At 41.1% G+C, this 14471-nt stretch overlaps 1 protein-coding gene across 2 annotated transcripts in view; it reads right to left on the bottom strand.

Annotated features, from left to right (window-relative positions):
- The window catches only part of tanc1b (tetratricopeptide repeat, ankyrin repeat and coiled-coil containing 1b), a 98998-nt gene that overhangs the window by 59080 nt on the left and 25447 nt on the right, over positions 1 to 14471 (bottom strand). For both annotated transcript variants that reach the window (XM_070837920.1, XM_070837921.1), the window contains exon 3: positions 8362 to 8568. In XM_070837920.1, coding sequence (XP_070694021.1) covers positions 8362 to 8568 — 207 coding nt within the window. The remainder of the gene's footprint in view (positions 1 to 8361; positions 8569 to 14471) is intronic.

Genomic DNA, 14471 nt, shown 5'->3' with positions numbered 1-14471 from the left:
TGTGCCCTTCTAAATGGAAGCACTGTGAATAAGCAATTGCAGTTTATAACAGGCATGAAAAGGTCGCAGAAATGGAAGTGTCAGGCACATGACCCTTGAAGGACAACGAGTGAGAGGCAGATATGACGTGTGCTTATCGGACTTTGGACGCAAGATCCAGAAGGGGGATCTATTAACATGCGCATTAATAGGCACACAATTAACCGTAATAAATGTCGGACAATCAACTTTTAATTTTACACAGAATCATGGAGGAAATGATAACGAGGAAGGAAAAATGTGAAGATTTTGTGTAGAGAAACATCAGCTGACAGTCTATCTCAGATCCAGACACAACAAATTAAAAAGCATCAAGTCTTAGTATTCTGAACATGCACCATGCAGAGAGGACAAATGAGAAATATCTCATTCTGATGTCCTCCAAAAAAGCAAGCGAATGCTCATTAGAGCAAGGAAAAGCTATGAGACTGATTAAAAGTATGTTTCGCTTGAATAAGAGTTAGGATGAGGCACGGGTGGTTCAGAGTAGCTTTGGGGTTGCAACACAAATTGTTTTTATTTGTATTTTATTAATCCCCCTTTTAATCAGGTTAGTCCCATTGAGATCAGTGATCTCTTTTAGAGGCGAGACCTGACCAGTGCAACGAGTTACAGACAAAGCAACAGTAAACAAAATGAAGCAAAGAAACACAGAGCATAAAAGATATAGATTAAAAATGTATAAATGATTCAAATCCCTGCGGACATAGACAAGTGCCAGCTGATTCATTTAACGCTGTATTACTACGAGCATTAATATTTGGCAGAGAAACCAAGTCCTTCAGTTTGAAGTCTTTTTGGAGACTATTCCAAAGGGAGCAGAGCACATAAAAGCTTTCATTCCCAAATCATTCAAAGCATTTGGAACAGAAAATAAAAACACATCATGCAATTTCAGACAATAACTGCAATCAGCTCTCTGTGCAATTTAAGTGCCAATGTATGATGGGAGTTTACTCAGAATGGCTTTATAAATGAACAAGTACTAATGACTGAGCCTGCGGATGGACAGAGACGGCCAACCTGGCCTGGTGTAAAGGGCATAATGATGAGTGAGGGGTATACAGTTAAAAATGTCTGTGCACTGTGATGTGCAGTGTCTAACATCTGGAAACAATGTGCGGGTGCACTCATGTAAAGGAGATCGCCCCAATCAAGAACTGGTAAAAAGATAACAGAGAGAAATAACAACAGACAACAACGACAACAGCAGAATTAATTCTTTTTTAAATGTATTTTTGCTGTACTTTTGTTTCTGTTGATAGTTCTGCTGAAGTTGATTTTTAATAGTCGGTTGTACTATATTCAAGAAGAAAAGGGGAGTGAAAGGTAAGATGTGAGCCTAAAGGAAGAGCACTGGGAAAAAAGATGGCATATGAGATTCACATGCTCAGACTAACTAAGTACGGTGTATTTTCAGTTTGTAGCAAAACTGTTTCCATGAGTGAAAACACCAGCTGCTTAACTTCGATGTGCAGTAAATATACTGTATGCGTGAATGTGTATCTATGTAAATACACGTGTTAAATACATGTGTAGAACAGTGAGCAGACAGAGGGTAGGAGATGAGTTGAGGAAGAAAAGCAGGAGGAGGAAAGAGTATCTCTGGTGTAAACTCAGCCAGGCGAGCTGTGACTGCAGAGGACTCGCCGGTATTTACTGTGAGATTCAGGAATCCATGACCAGCGAGCTATCAATCAGCAAGCACATGCACACACGCACATGCACACACACACACACCAAATACCTATGACCAACAGCTTACAGTGTCGATGAAAGAGAGGATTGTTCATGGTTAGGAAGTGATCAAGGAGTTTTCCCAGCATTCTTCAAGTTGGACTCTGACTTCTTCACATTTCAACTTTTCAATAAAGACAGTGTGTCCTCTTTGTGCAGCAAAGAGAATGAAAGCAAGTCTGACAACAGCCCCTCTTTATGCTCCGAAATGTCATTCTTCAAATCAAAAGTGAGAAATAATATATGGATGGATTGGACTGGTGCTGTGTGTCAAACTCAGTTATTGTTATTCATTGAACGTCCTACAGAGAGCATGAGAGACACTTGGTCTTGTTAATAGCTGTGTGCAGTTTTTACCCTAGCTGAGACTGTCTTACAGACATGGTTCATGTATCAACTTATAATATGAACACTAATTCATGATGTCTTCTGCATTCACAGGCTGGCATGTTGCGATTTCGTATTTGAATTTCTGCATAGTACCATTTTAATTTCTGCAAGTAATTTCTGCACAGTACCACAACGAACACTACATGTTTATTAAACACCACCAATATCACACACCTTGTTTCACACGCTGGTGTGAATCACGTCTCCACTGTGCACATGGTCATACATTTTCAAAAGGTATCAACGATAACTCGAGCAATATAAAGTACGATTTATCCTTTCCCCTAGCCATTTACGGTCTAGCATGGTACACCACTATATCATATGAGCACCCTGATTCTATTGACTGACTGAAGAGGCATTGACAGTTCACTCGGTGTTGGCCGCTTCGGCAGAAGGTGAGTCGGGCTTCAACTGCAGATGAAATGGGGGGATTGCATGTGATAAAGCGCCAAAGCTGGAGTGTAGTGAAGTGCAGTAAAGTGGAGAAACGGATAGAACTTTTCACTGGGTGCTCATCAGAGGAGCCTTTCAAAGACTTCCTGCAGCATCACAAGGTCTTTTACAGCTCAGCTCTCAGAGAGACATCAATATACCATCATGGCTGTCTGGTTACTGTCAGCACCCCAGAGCTGACTTCAGGAGAGCTCACGTCAAAGGGGTCACAACTGGCTCTAAAGCGAGCTCCTAATCTCCAGACAGAGCTGCAAAATAAATGGCACTCATCTGGCAATGAAGGTGAAAATGAAGAACGCCAGTGGATGAACATTGTATTCATACTGGGTATTATAAGATATGAAATCAAACAGTGATTTGGCAAGAAAAAAGAGAAAATAAAAAAGGGTTTAGCAGAGGATGATTATAGAAAATTAGTTACAGTCATAAGGGATTGTATCTTTTTGAATCTTATGAGATAATTTTCAGTTAGATGAGGTGATTTCAGTTTAAAACGCTGCCCTTGAACTTGCACATGCTGTTAATGAGAAATCCTGAAGTGCTTTACCAAATTACCTTCTGCTGCTGTTTAATGTAGTCTGCTGTGATAATATCCAGTAAAGCTTTAACTCTTACTCCAAAACAAAAAGAAAACAAATAAAGATCTCTAAGGTCACAGGCATTTTACAAACCAGCTATGGAGCTGAATACCCACAACAAAAACACACAGTAAAGACTGTACACTGACTTAAACATATACTAATGTATAGCATTTGATGTGCTCTGGGTGAAAAGTGGTGCAAGCAGTCCACTATCTGGTGTGAAAGCCATTACCTGATCAGCTCACACACACACGCACATTGCTAGATTGGGTGAGCAAAAAGCCGGGCTCACCACCCTGCCTGGATGACAGACAAAAAGTTACTGAAGCATTTCCAGATCATTTGACAGAGAGATCATGTCAGAATAGCGAACCGCTGGTTCTCTGGTGGTGAAGTGCAGACCTGCTTGGCTGATCGATAAATGAGTCGGCCTCTGAACCACTGAAAGCCAACGCTTCCATCAAAGAAAATCCACTTAACTAATTTCAATATATGTAACGGACTACCAGAGACTGTTCCCCCCGTGGCCTCATTGCAGATACACCAATTAAAATGATGCACTGCGTATGACAGCAATAAATAATATGAATTGCTGTTTTATGATTCCTGTACGGGCTGGCACTGAGACAGAGCGAGGGGCTGACAGTTGTGTCATGTGACTACAGAAAGGTCACACTTGTGGTGACGTCACCTCTGAGCACAGATCCATAAACACAGATGTCTGATATTCTATTATATTTATTGACTGTTGCCATTCACATCATGCTGTTTACAGGGCTCTTACTTCAGGGGTGCCATGTGTTGTTGTTGCTGCTGTTGTATGTATTTTGCGCTCGTATAGTTATGGGGAGCGGAGTGCTCATTCAACAGCTGCAAAGCATCATCTTTAAACGCATGCGACTCACCAAGCAGCGCAGCCTTGAGGACAACAGATGCTTTTAATCCGACAGTGGCACAGTAACCTATTACAGCCAGAGGAGGTCACTGTGGAGATACCCAGGAGACTGTCAGAGGTGAAGCACTGGTTCTAAATGTTGAAAACTAAATTCACTGTATCATCACCTACATTTTGCCCGTCTTTCATGACCGTGAACCCCAAAAACTGACTACCAGGTTTTATAAGGCTCAAATTCCCCCAGCAGAGGGCATGGGTCATCTTAAGTCGCTTTGGGAGGCTGACTTATCCATTTCAAAATTATAAAAAAGCTAAGATTACAACAGTGCTACCACAGAAGTTTAACCCTACATTTTCCAAATGCTGTAATAAAAGTTTTATCGAGGGCTTGTATTTTATTGCATTTTTGATTTGGTGAAAAAAAAATCTGCCAAGAGGTTTGTAAAGAAATTTCTGACATGTTTGGTAAAAATCTAGATCTTAAATCTCTGTCTTGTCTGCTTGGATTACATTCTTCACTGAATCTTGAACCACATCTGTTAAAACTGGCTACTTCAGTGGATCTCTGACAAACCTCCCCAGCTCTCATAGCGGCTACAAGGTATGACAGAACTTGTCCCTCTGGAAGCCATGACCTGCTGGTTCAAGGACAAACCTTCAATGTTCCATAAAATTCGGGACCCCTTCTTAAATTACACCGTAATACAGGGTGCACACACGGAGGAGGAGAGGCCCGTATGGATTTATCTGGACAGACATCTGGTAACTTCACTGCCTGGATATCTGGTCAGTCACTCATTCATTTGTCAACACGTTAAGGTTTTTTCCTCTATTTTTGGTTTGTTAATTTATAACTGCGTTATAATTTTAATTTCTTTATTTTCTTGTTTATCTTTTTTAGCAAATTTCCATTTTCTCCAATCTAATAATTTATTTTACCATCGTGTAAGTTTCCTTCTATAACATGTTTGTCTTCCTTAAAACTCAAACCAATTAAGATATCTTACCGAACAATATCCAATATCTGATCTTTGACCGACACTGGGTTACGGCAAGACGGGTCCATTCAGGCAACATTTTTGCAGTAAATGTCCCTCCCTTGGCCTTTAGGGTGCCTGTTAACTATTAAGACTAGAAAGCCAAGGTGCTGTTGAACACATGTCAGGGTGCTGTGTTTCATGGTTAAGCTCTGGGCTTAGCTGATCAAAGCTGTGGCACTCAACGCCACCAGGACTTTGCGGCTCAGGCATCCGTCACACTCCTAATTAACTCAATGTTTCTCTGTTGTCCCCTGTGAAGTTTTCATGAAAAGAACAACCACTAAGTTGGAGCATTCCAAACTGCGATAGATTATCCAATGTGTCAGGAAATGAAGCCAAGCCACTAAATGCTTTCTGAATCTGTGAAACCACTTCCCCACAAAGACATCAGTGATGGCTGGATGGGGAGGAGAACAAAAGGAAGTGTGAAAGAATACAGTGATGAATGCACTGTGTGTATGAATACATTTGGAATAGTGTAACTTTAATAAGTAACATAACTACTTAACAGGACTTAACAAAACGTTTAGCTACAATTAGCTCTTCTTAACTTAAATAAATCATTTAAAAATCAATTGGGCTGTCTGAAATATGCATTCTACCAGTGCTAAAAACATTTTTCCTTCTTTTTTTGGTTCATGAAAAGTTAATGTTTATAGGAGATACATGATTTTCACAAGAAAGTGGCTCACAAGAAATTTCTATAGTCCTTTTTACACAGAGATCGTGCAATATCGCCATAACGAAGACTCGCTGTTAGGGCAGCTTTGCTAAAACAACAGTGGGAAATTATTTTAAACAGTGCACCAGCTTTCCAGGTACAGACAAGTAATGACATATAACACAGTATATGCATCCCGTGCTGCCGTCTCGCTCTCATGACACAGATGCCTATCTCGGCTCTACTGTCAGCTCAGAGGTGGAACAAAAATGACCACCCCCACAATTCCATCAAAGTAACTTTTACACAGGCGGCGAGGCGGAGTGAAAGCGCTACATTCCCGCCTTGAAAAGGCAGTGTTACGAGAAGGTCAGTCCAAGAGAGCAGCCCGTTAGTAAGATACACTGATTAGATACAAGTTTTCTTAATTAGGAGCCGATATCAAATCATAACGCTACATCAACAGAAACATAATAAAACGCATGGCATTTATTCTTTATCCAGAGATTACAAACAAACTTGCATTACATAAAGTTGGCCTGCTTAAGAATTAAGTATTAGCGGCTTTGTACACACTGGCTCTGGTTATAAGACCAGCGTCCAAAGCCAGCACCCCTGTGAACTCTACCCCATGATTTCTTGAAATAGTACCAATAATTCCAGATTTCCTGCTGGACATCTCAGGGAACCAAAATGAACTAATCTCCCTGATGATTATTTTTCTCACATCTATATTCTTGCGATGGATTGTGTCCATTCTATACGTTTTTGACAGAGGAAAACAAGCTCATTTCAGCAGAGATGAGTCTCAAATTGAGTACACTATGACACTTCTAGGGCTCAGCGAGAGGAGAAAATTCAGCATTATGACCCATGTTGTTTTCCTCGAAGAGCTGAGACATTTCCTGCAGTATGTGTTTATTAACTGGAGGTGTGAACTCTCCCCCTACGGGTTTTCGCAGGTACCTGTGAGGACAGTGGAGGAGAGCCTACAACCATCCCCCAAGCCTCTTTCCCTGGTTGTCCTCCACAACATCCTATCTTGTCAGTCCATTTTTTCCCCCCTTTTTCCATGCCTCAGAGCACTCCAAGTGGGAATATGCCTTTAATGAGTGTTCCCCTTCCCCTGTCCCCAGGGCCCTTTTCACCTTCACAAACCCATCCTCTTCTCTCTCTTCAGCTCTCCCTTTTCTCTTCCCCTTCATGTCTGTAAATGTACATTTCATCAGTGCTCTCTTTGATGGGTTTAAAATGGTCATCGCAAATCCTGTGTCACCTAACGTAGCTGAATGGATGTGTTTTTACTTGAGAGGGGCAAACATAACTCTACTTGACCATTACATTTTTTTACTATTATCTTTTATTTCTCTCCTTTACAGACTGGAGGACTAAGCATACTTGCAATTAAATATCTGGTTTTCCATTAAACATTTGCATAATGCACTGCATTTCAATTTCAGACAGAAAAGGTGCACAAAACAATATTTCCATCTAAATCTGTTCCTGAAATGAGAATATGGCAATCCAAATTAAAAAAGTTAAAACTAAAATGAAGTGAAACGCAACAATTTAAGCCTAAATCTAAAACTGCAGTTGAATGTCTGAATGTTAATTTCCTTAACAAAGCTATGAACTTGAACGACACAAATATGCATCAGGATTAAACCATACCACCCCCTTCCCATCAACTCATCTTTACACTTAACAGATCAAAGCTGGAACCACTCTAAACAAAGGCTAGATAGCCCACAGATGAGTGCCACATGTGAGCAGGGCCACATTGACCACTTAAAGGATTTCTCTACTCTCTGCCAAGTCTCCAGAATACAAAGACTCAGGTTGAAACAAGCTCGGCTACAAAGGTATCCCCTGCTTTGAAGCACCTCACAGCTGCTGACAAGCATGTTCTCAACATGGTGGATAGAAAGAGCCCGGGAGGATTGACAATTAGATCCAGTGTAAACACACGCCCATTACCAGCCAGCAAAGTGTAAACACACTGGGCAGTTGTAGAGACCTCTACATCAACACAATGCGATCAAATACAAGAATTAAGTGACAAAAACAATTTTCCGTAACCAGTCTGAGCTCACGGTCTGATGATGGGACCCAGAATGGTCCAGCCATCATTTTTATATTATCCCAATATCTTCTATTAGACTTTTATTTTTCCAAGGGTAACAATTACTCAGAATAGTTTGACATGTTTCAGAGATGACTAAATTGAAAGCTGCAGCAGCAGTGTTTTAAGACTGAGAGGCTCTGTCGTCCCTGGAGGACTGTCAGGTGGTTCAACAATCCTACAAAAGCACCTGGAGGTAGAAATGACTGATCACTTTTACAGGGAGCCCACAGAGACAAATGGAGCTCCCATTATGAGACCGAAATACGGCACAAATAACTGGAATAACTTGCAGCACATTTAGCTTGTCTGGGTTAATGCTCATGGCGGTGTTTGGTACAGAGCAGAACTGCTCTGTCGTGAGAGTATTTAGCCAGTGGCAGTACAGTATTAACAAGAGGAACCCGACAGAAAAGCTCATATGTAAGTACGAACAGTACCTGGTGATCTCTTGCTAGGACGCAGGGGCATCATGTAGGACTGCCGTGGAAGGAGAGGTGAGGACGGGAGAGACATGGACACTCCCTTGGCAAGGCTTAATCTGAAAACATCATCCGGCACATTAGGGTGACCACTGCCAGGCCCCTGGGGTTGAGGGTTTCCCTCGGGTGAGTATCTTCTTTGGGCACTGTGGCTGTGGACATCACCTGTTGAGAAGAACCAAAAGGTTGTTAAAGATTTTACAAACAGCTTTGGCATTAGGTCATGTAATCACACAACGAAGAGCACAGTCCTTAAGTTTTGATTTAGGTATGCATTGACCCTCGGCAGTACAAAAACACACTCACGTACACTGATCTTTTTCTCTTACTGTGCTTGTGCTTTTTCAACTGTTTGCACAGAACAGAGTTCTGAGGGCTGAAGGAAATGAGGCTCTGTGGACTATTAAACCTGTTAACACCAAAGTGCTGTTGTTGTACGATGTTGTTAAAACTCTGTGAATTATTGAACAAACTATCAATGTGAGTTATATGAATGTACGGCACACTAACCAGCACTGTGCACTCATGCACAGGGGTCTCTTAGACTTGTTTGGTCTCTTAGCGCTGTTTTAAGACCTTAACAAGCAGAAGTTAATCTTGCTGAACATAGGCTTTGCTTAATTTTTTCAATACTCCCCAGTATACTGCCGCCTGAAAGTGGTTATAGATCAGCTGTTTTCCACATAAGGCCAATTGTTTCCACTTTATTTATTAGTTGATGTCATGTCATAAACACATTTCTCTTTCATGTGTTCTTTTCCCAGATGAATTTATGAGATGATTTGTGCAGTCATGTTCAAAAATGCAGGGCTACTTACTGTATAAAGACAGAAAGATGAAAGAAAATCAATTGGGGAAGGGAAGGGAAGGGAAGGGAATTCTCACTACCTATGTACTCCAGAAAGACTCAAAACATATGTCATTGTCTAATTATGCCAAATAACATATAACACAAATAACATATAACACAGAGCAACATGAGGATCACATTGAAGTCATATGTCTGGCTTGATTCTTGCCGTGAATAATATATATTAACACATAACACAGAGCAACATGAGGATCACATTGAAGTCATATGTCTGGCTTGATTCTTGCCGTGAATAATATATATGCAATGCAATGTCTATTTTTGCTGCGAACTGCACGTGTGTTGTGGAAAAAATAGGCGAGACGCTGACTCTTCAGATGTGGCCAAGCTGCATGTGAGCCTCACCTGAGCCGCGCTTCCACGTGGCTGTGTGGCTACTTTAAGCTGTTAACATGGGCATTGAAATAAAAAGCGACAGGTTCCACGATGCACACATGCTGCTCAGGTAGGCAATGTGTTCCTGGCCTAACTTTGTCAACCGGTTACTGGTTTGCTTCACTTCTTGTTACTAGCTCACACTAAGCAGGTCAGAGCTTGTGTGCTGGAAATGGCAGCTCATGGTCACATTCAAACATACACTTGATGTGTGGTCTGGAAAACTAAAACAATGAGCCAACAAGTCTTAACACTGCTCACAACAGCTCACATGGCATAAATTAATTTTATTCACTGTTAATATGCAAGTTTTAAGTTTTTGATGCATACTCTTCATGGAAGAAATGGGAAGCAACATTTAGTGGGCCTTTGAATTTAGCTTCAATAGGGAAAATAAAATTGTGTGCCAGAGGAAGCTAAATCACCCTCACAGTCCTTTGGCTGGAAACTTTTTCCAGTCACCTAGAAAGTCCATAACCACAATGAGAACTGTGGAAGTGACTTTTGCAGTATTCTGCCCAAAAAGTTGATTTACGTTAGATACATTTCCAAAGGACGACTAAAGCAATAATCTTATTTTCTATGAATTCTATTTTATACAGAGACCAGAACCTGCAAAATTTAGACTTCAGATAAATAAAGATGACCAAACTGACCTTGAAGCTGACCCACTGAAACAATGTGCCAAACCATTTTCTTTTACTACCATCCTGAGTCTGAGCAGCAGGAATGTAAAACCTCAGAGGAAACCTTGGCAGCACTGCTGGATGAAGCAGCTTGGTTCTGTCAGGATGGCATTTGTGAGTACATATGACTCACACACACGATAGTTTATGATGTGAAAATTGATGTTGATGAATTGATGAGAATTTATTACAGGAGTTTCACAGATTTCACGCGACAGCATAGAGCTTTCTAGATCCATTTGGTTTCAAGGTGTTCAGTTGACTCTTATGTAACCATGTTACACAGTGTGCCACAGGCTTGTGGAGAAATCAGCTTACACTGTGGGGATAATGGCGAATTTCAGCATGCAGTAGAGCTGTCTCTTATTTCCTGTAATGATTTGAACAAAACTAAAAAATTCAACATGCATCTAGTTTCTCCTGTTTTAGGGAGACAGTTGAACAGTGCATGACAGATTCTGCAATAAGGTTTATATAAACTGTCACACTATACACTCTGTCCCCACTTTTTTTCTCTTAGTGTTGCTGCAAATTCACTGTCCTGTTTGCAAAGACTGCGGCACGTGCCTCTGCTCAATGGTGCATGATTTGCTAGGCCCCACCTCCGTTCCACCATTCACCTATAGGCTCTGTTATCATTCCTCAGTCTCCACTTTGTTGAGCTTTGAGTATGCTTGTGTGGGTTTATGAGGAGCCTAATAGAAGCCAAACATTAACTGAGTTCAAACTGAATTACTAAATTTGTCCCATGTGAGTTGGCTGACTGATGCATAATTAAAAGAGTTAAAATTTCCTTGCATGTGAAGGATTATTTTCTGATTCTGAGGGGAAAAGCCTTCTGTCAGAAACATTTTTGACCACCCACATCTTGCAGTATGGGTTTGCTGTCAAAACTTCATCCTTGTTTGATGTACACAAGTCAAACTTTAGATACAAGTAAACGCAAACAAATTACTGCAATATACGACTGTTGGAGTTCATGATATGAACTTGACAGTAAGATAGCTACAGAATGCCATGCCAGAACAAATGTCAGCGATAAGTAACTAAGTAAGATAAGTAGATTGGTAGGGAGACAAACGAGGACGACTGATACAGATGGGAAAAGCAGAAAAGATCTGGATGCTGGAAAACACAGGGCCACATAATATCTATTTAAACTCAGGGTCATGGGCCAGTGAGCATTTCTCATGCCATTGGGGCACACGAGAAGGACATCCAGTTAGTGGAGTGAGTAAATACCGCTCTGACATTGACCACTGAGTTAAGATAACAGCTCACTGAGGACACTGTCTGGGTGTTCCTTGTTTTTATGGTTACTAACAGACAAAAATCTGCCATCATGGCAGGTGTCATTTATCTTCATCTTGTGTGCATCCATATGCCCTTTCAGTGTCTTTGCAGGAATACAGCAGTATCATGATCTCAACAAAAACACTCACCATCAATTGGGTTTAAATATGTTTAAAATGATGGTTAAGATTTCTGTAATATCATGAAGGCTAAAGAAAAGTACTGAGAAGTGTTTCAGTAAGAAGTGGCAGTGATGTAAAAAAGTAAACATGTAGTTTTCATAGTTTTTGAACTCTGATCATTACAAATGTTTGCCATTAACACAACATTTTTTAAAATGTGGACAGCGCAGCTACCTGAGCAGCTGTAAAAATGCCTAACAAACCAACACAGGCGCTAACAACAGTCATGTCCCCTGGTGACTCGTCTATAAAACACAAGCCCCTAATCATTTGTACTTTCATGGGAGCTGTATTTCACTATCTCTCAAATTCCCACACCCAAACATGTGCATCACTGTTATAATACATATTACAATACATACAAGGTGCCATGGCTAATACTGACTAAACACAATGATTTAGCTCAATCATTTCAATCTACAAAAAACTAATCACAGTGTTGTGTTTAAATGCAGAAACACACATTACAGGAGCGGGTGTAGAAATACAGTGGGAGCAAGAAGAAAACCGTCCTGCGCAGGGCTCTACCCCACAGGCTACACATGACTTTGCTCAAGACTTGCAAATGACTTAACCTGGCGACTAGTTTGCTCAGTGGAATTCAAGCCCTCGATGGAAAAAGCAGGTTCTGCTTTATTGCGAACCAATCCTGCATGGAAAGACTGTTGTAGCCATGGAGCCAGCTAACGGCAAAGTAATGTATTCTGCGGGATCAAAGTTGCCCACTCATCATGGCCACAAATTAAAATGTATGAATTATCAACCTCAAGATAACATGTAATACCTAACTAATAATACAGACCATACGTCAGCAGACCCCGCTAAATCAGTACTGCAGATGTGGTGAACCACAGTAATGACAATTAGCTTTGGTTCTGTTTTCAGGACTGTGCTGTTTGGGAAGACTTCAGCAGATTAGCACTGACGCCTGTCTGCAGCCAGAGGTTTGCAGAAATCACTGAAGACTCAACTACAAGAGGCAAGCTACCATTAGAACCCTGCTTCTCTCCTCAGGGAAGTGAGTGTTGTTGGGTTGTCGGGCTAATCAAAAACAGAGAGCCATTTTCTGCACGCTTCCACCTCGCCACAGGGGACACAAAGCTATTCTGTGTTTTAAAGGGCTCCTAAACAAAGAAGAATGCCAGACGCAGGAAGCGGAAAGGTTGCAATGACACCTCTGCATGCCTTCAGACATGGAAAAAAAACAGTGAATGACCCAAAGGTCACTCAGCCAAAGCCAGTACCTGCCGTCACCCTGACCTGAGCGGATCCTACTGCCTCCACATTGATACTGACACTTTAACGGTCCTTAGGGAAGTGTGTGTGTCTGACTGCGGATTAGATATGATGCATTTCCCAGGTTTTCTCTGTGGTAAGTCTTCAACACAAAGCATATGACCAGAGAGTTTATCCTTGCATTTTAATTGCTACCTTATTAGGAAGTGTCTCCCTGAAATCATCATAAATGAACAATGACATATTCTGGTGGTCCACTGATGAAAGCGTTGACCATGATGTTTGGCCACAATGTTTGTATGAGTGGATATGGATATGCTGTGGATGTATACTGAGTCTGGGTATTCACGTAAAGACTCTCTAAAGACTGTGGCAAAAAAAATTCCTGAAAAGCATAATAAAGTCTCTATCTATTAATGCGACATGGATGCCCTCATGTAGGGGAAATGCTAAAATTTTTACAAAAGCTGTCCATGTCTAAAGGCTACATTTGGTACACTGCAGTCACAGCAGGTCGTGGCTGATACAGGTTTCTGCCATACTGCCTGCTAAAGAGATTATGACAAAGTTGTAATTTTGGTAGTTGGTTCTGAAAACAAGAGGCGCCACATAAAAGCTGGCCATCCAAGTGCTGGTGAATAGGCTGCAGTGTGTCATGGTGACTGCTCTGCCATCTGACCGACACTTTATAACGCAGAGGGACACAAGGACAGAAACTCGCCGGTGCTATTTCAGTTACTTTCCTAAACCCTGGTTGGGGCAAGGCCTGCAATTTCAGCCGCTGCTGTGGTCAAGGAAATCAACCCTTTCTAATTATACAGTGCTGCCCCAAGATGATGTAAAAATGATTACAGTCCCTTGCATGCTCTTTCCTCCTCATCAAAGCAAAGGGCCAGAGCCCACGAAGACATGCCCATCCCATAAAAACCGTTCAATATTATTTCAAGACATTGATTTAGAAAAATAAACATTTAAGTACAAATCAATTATTTGAGCAGGTCAGTGTGAGTCAATCTTAAACGCTTTCCAACCGATGTTCTGTCTCACTCTCTCCTAGTAGTAATTTCATAAAGATGGACAAGCTGTACTTTTTATTAAAACCAGATATGAGGAAATATATAAAACCATCAGTGGCTGAATACTGATGAGTGTATTTTCCCTATCACATTGTTTGAACCTGCACAAATTCATATTTTTTTAATAATGAATTTCACTCTTCTGTGTTTCTCTTGCATTTCGATTACAATATGCAATCAGTGGTTATGTGTGGCTTTTACTCCTGCTATGCACCAAAGTGACAATCCTCATCAAATGAAAGTCAACCACAATGAATCAAAACCTATTTCTATTCCCTGCATGGCTTAGGTGTCCTCCTTTTCCTCCTGCTAGCATGTGGGGTACTGGTCACACTGAATGCTGAATGCT

The sequence above is a fragment of the Pempheris klunzingeri genome, chromosome 10, assembly GCF_042242105.1.
Source record: "Pempheris klunzingeri isolate RE-2024b chromosome 10, fPemKlu1.hap1, whole genome shotgun sequence".
Classification (NCBI taxonomy): Eukaryota; Metazoa; Chordata; class Actinopteri; order Acropomatiformes; family Pempheridae; genus Pempheris; species Pempheris klunzingeri.
This window is presented reverse-complemented; position numbering and strand designations above follow the sequence as displayed.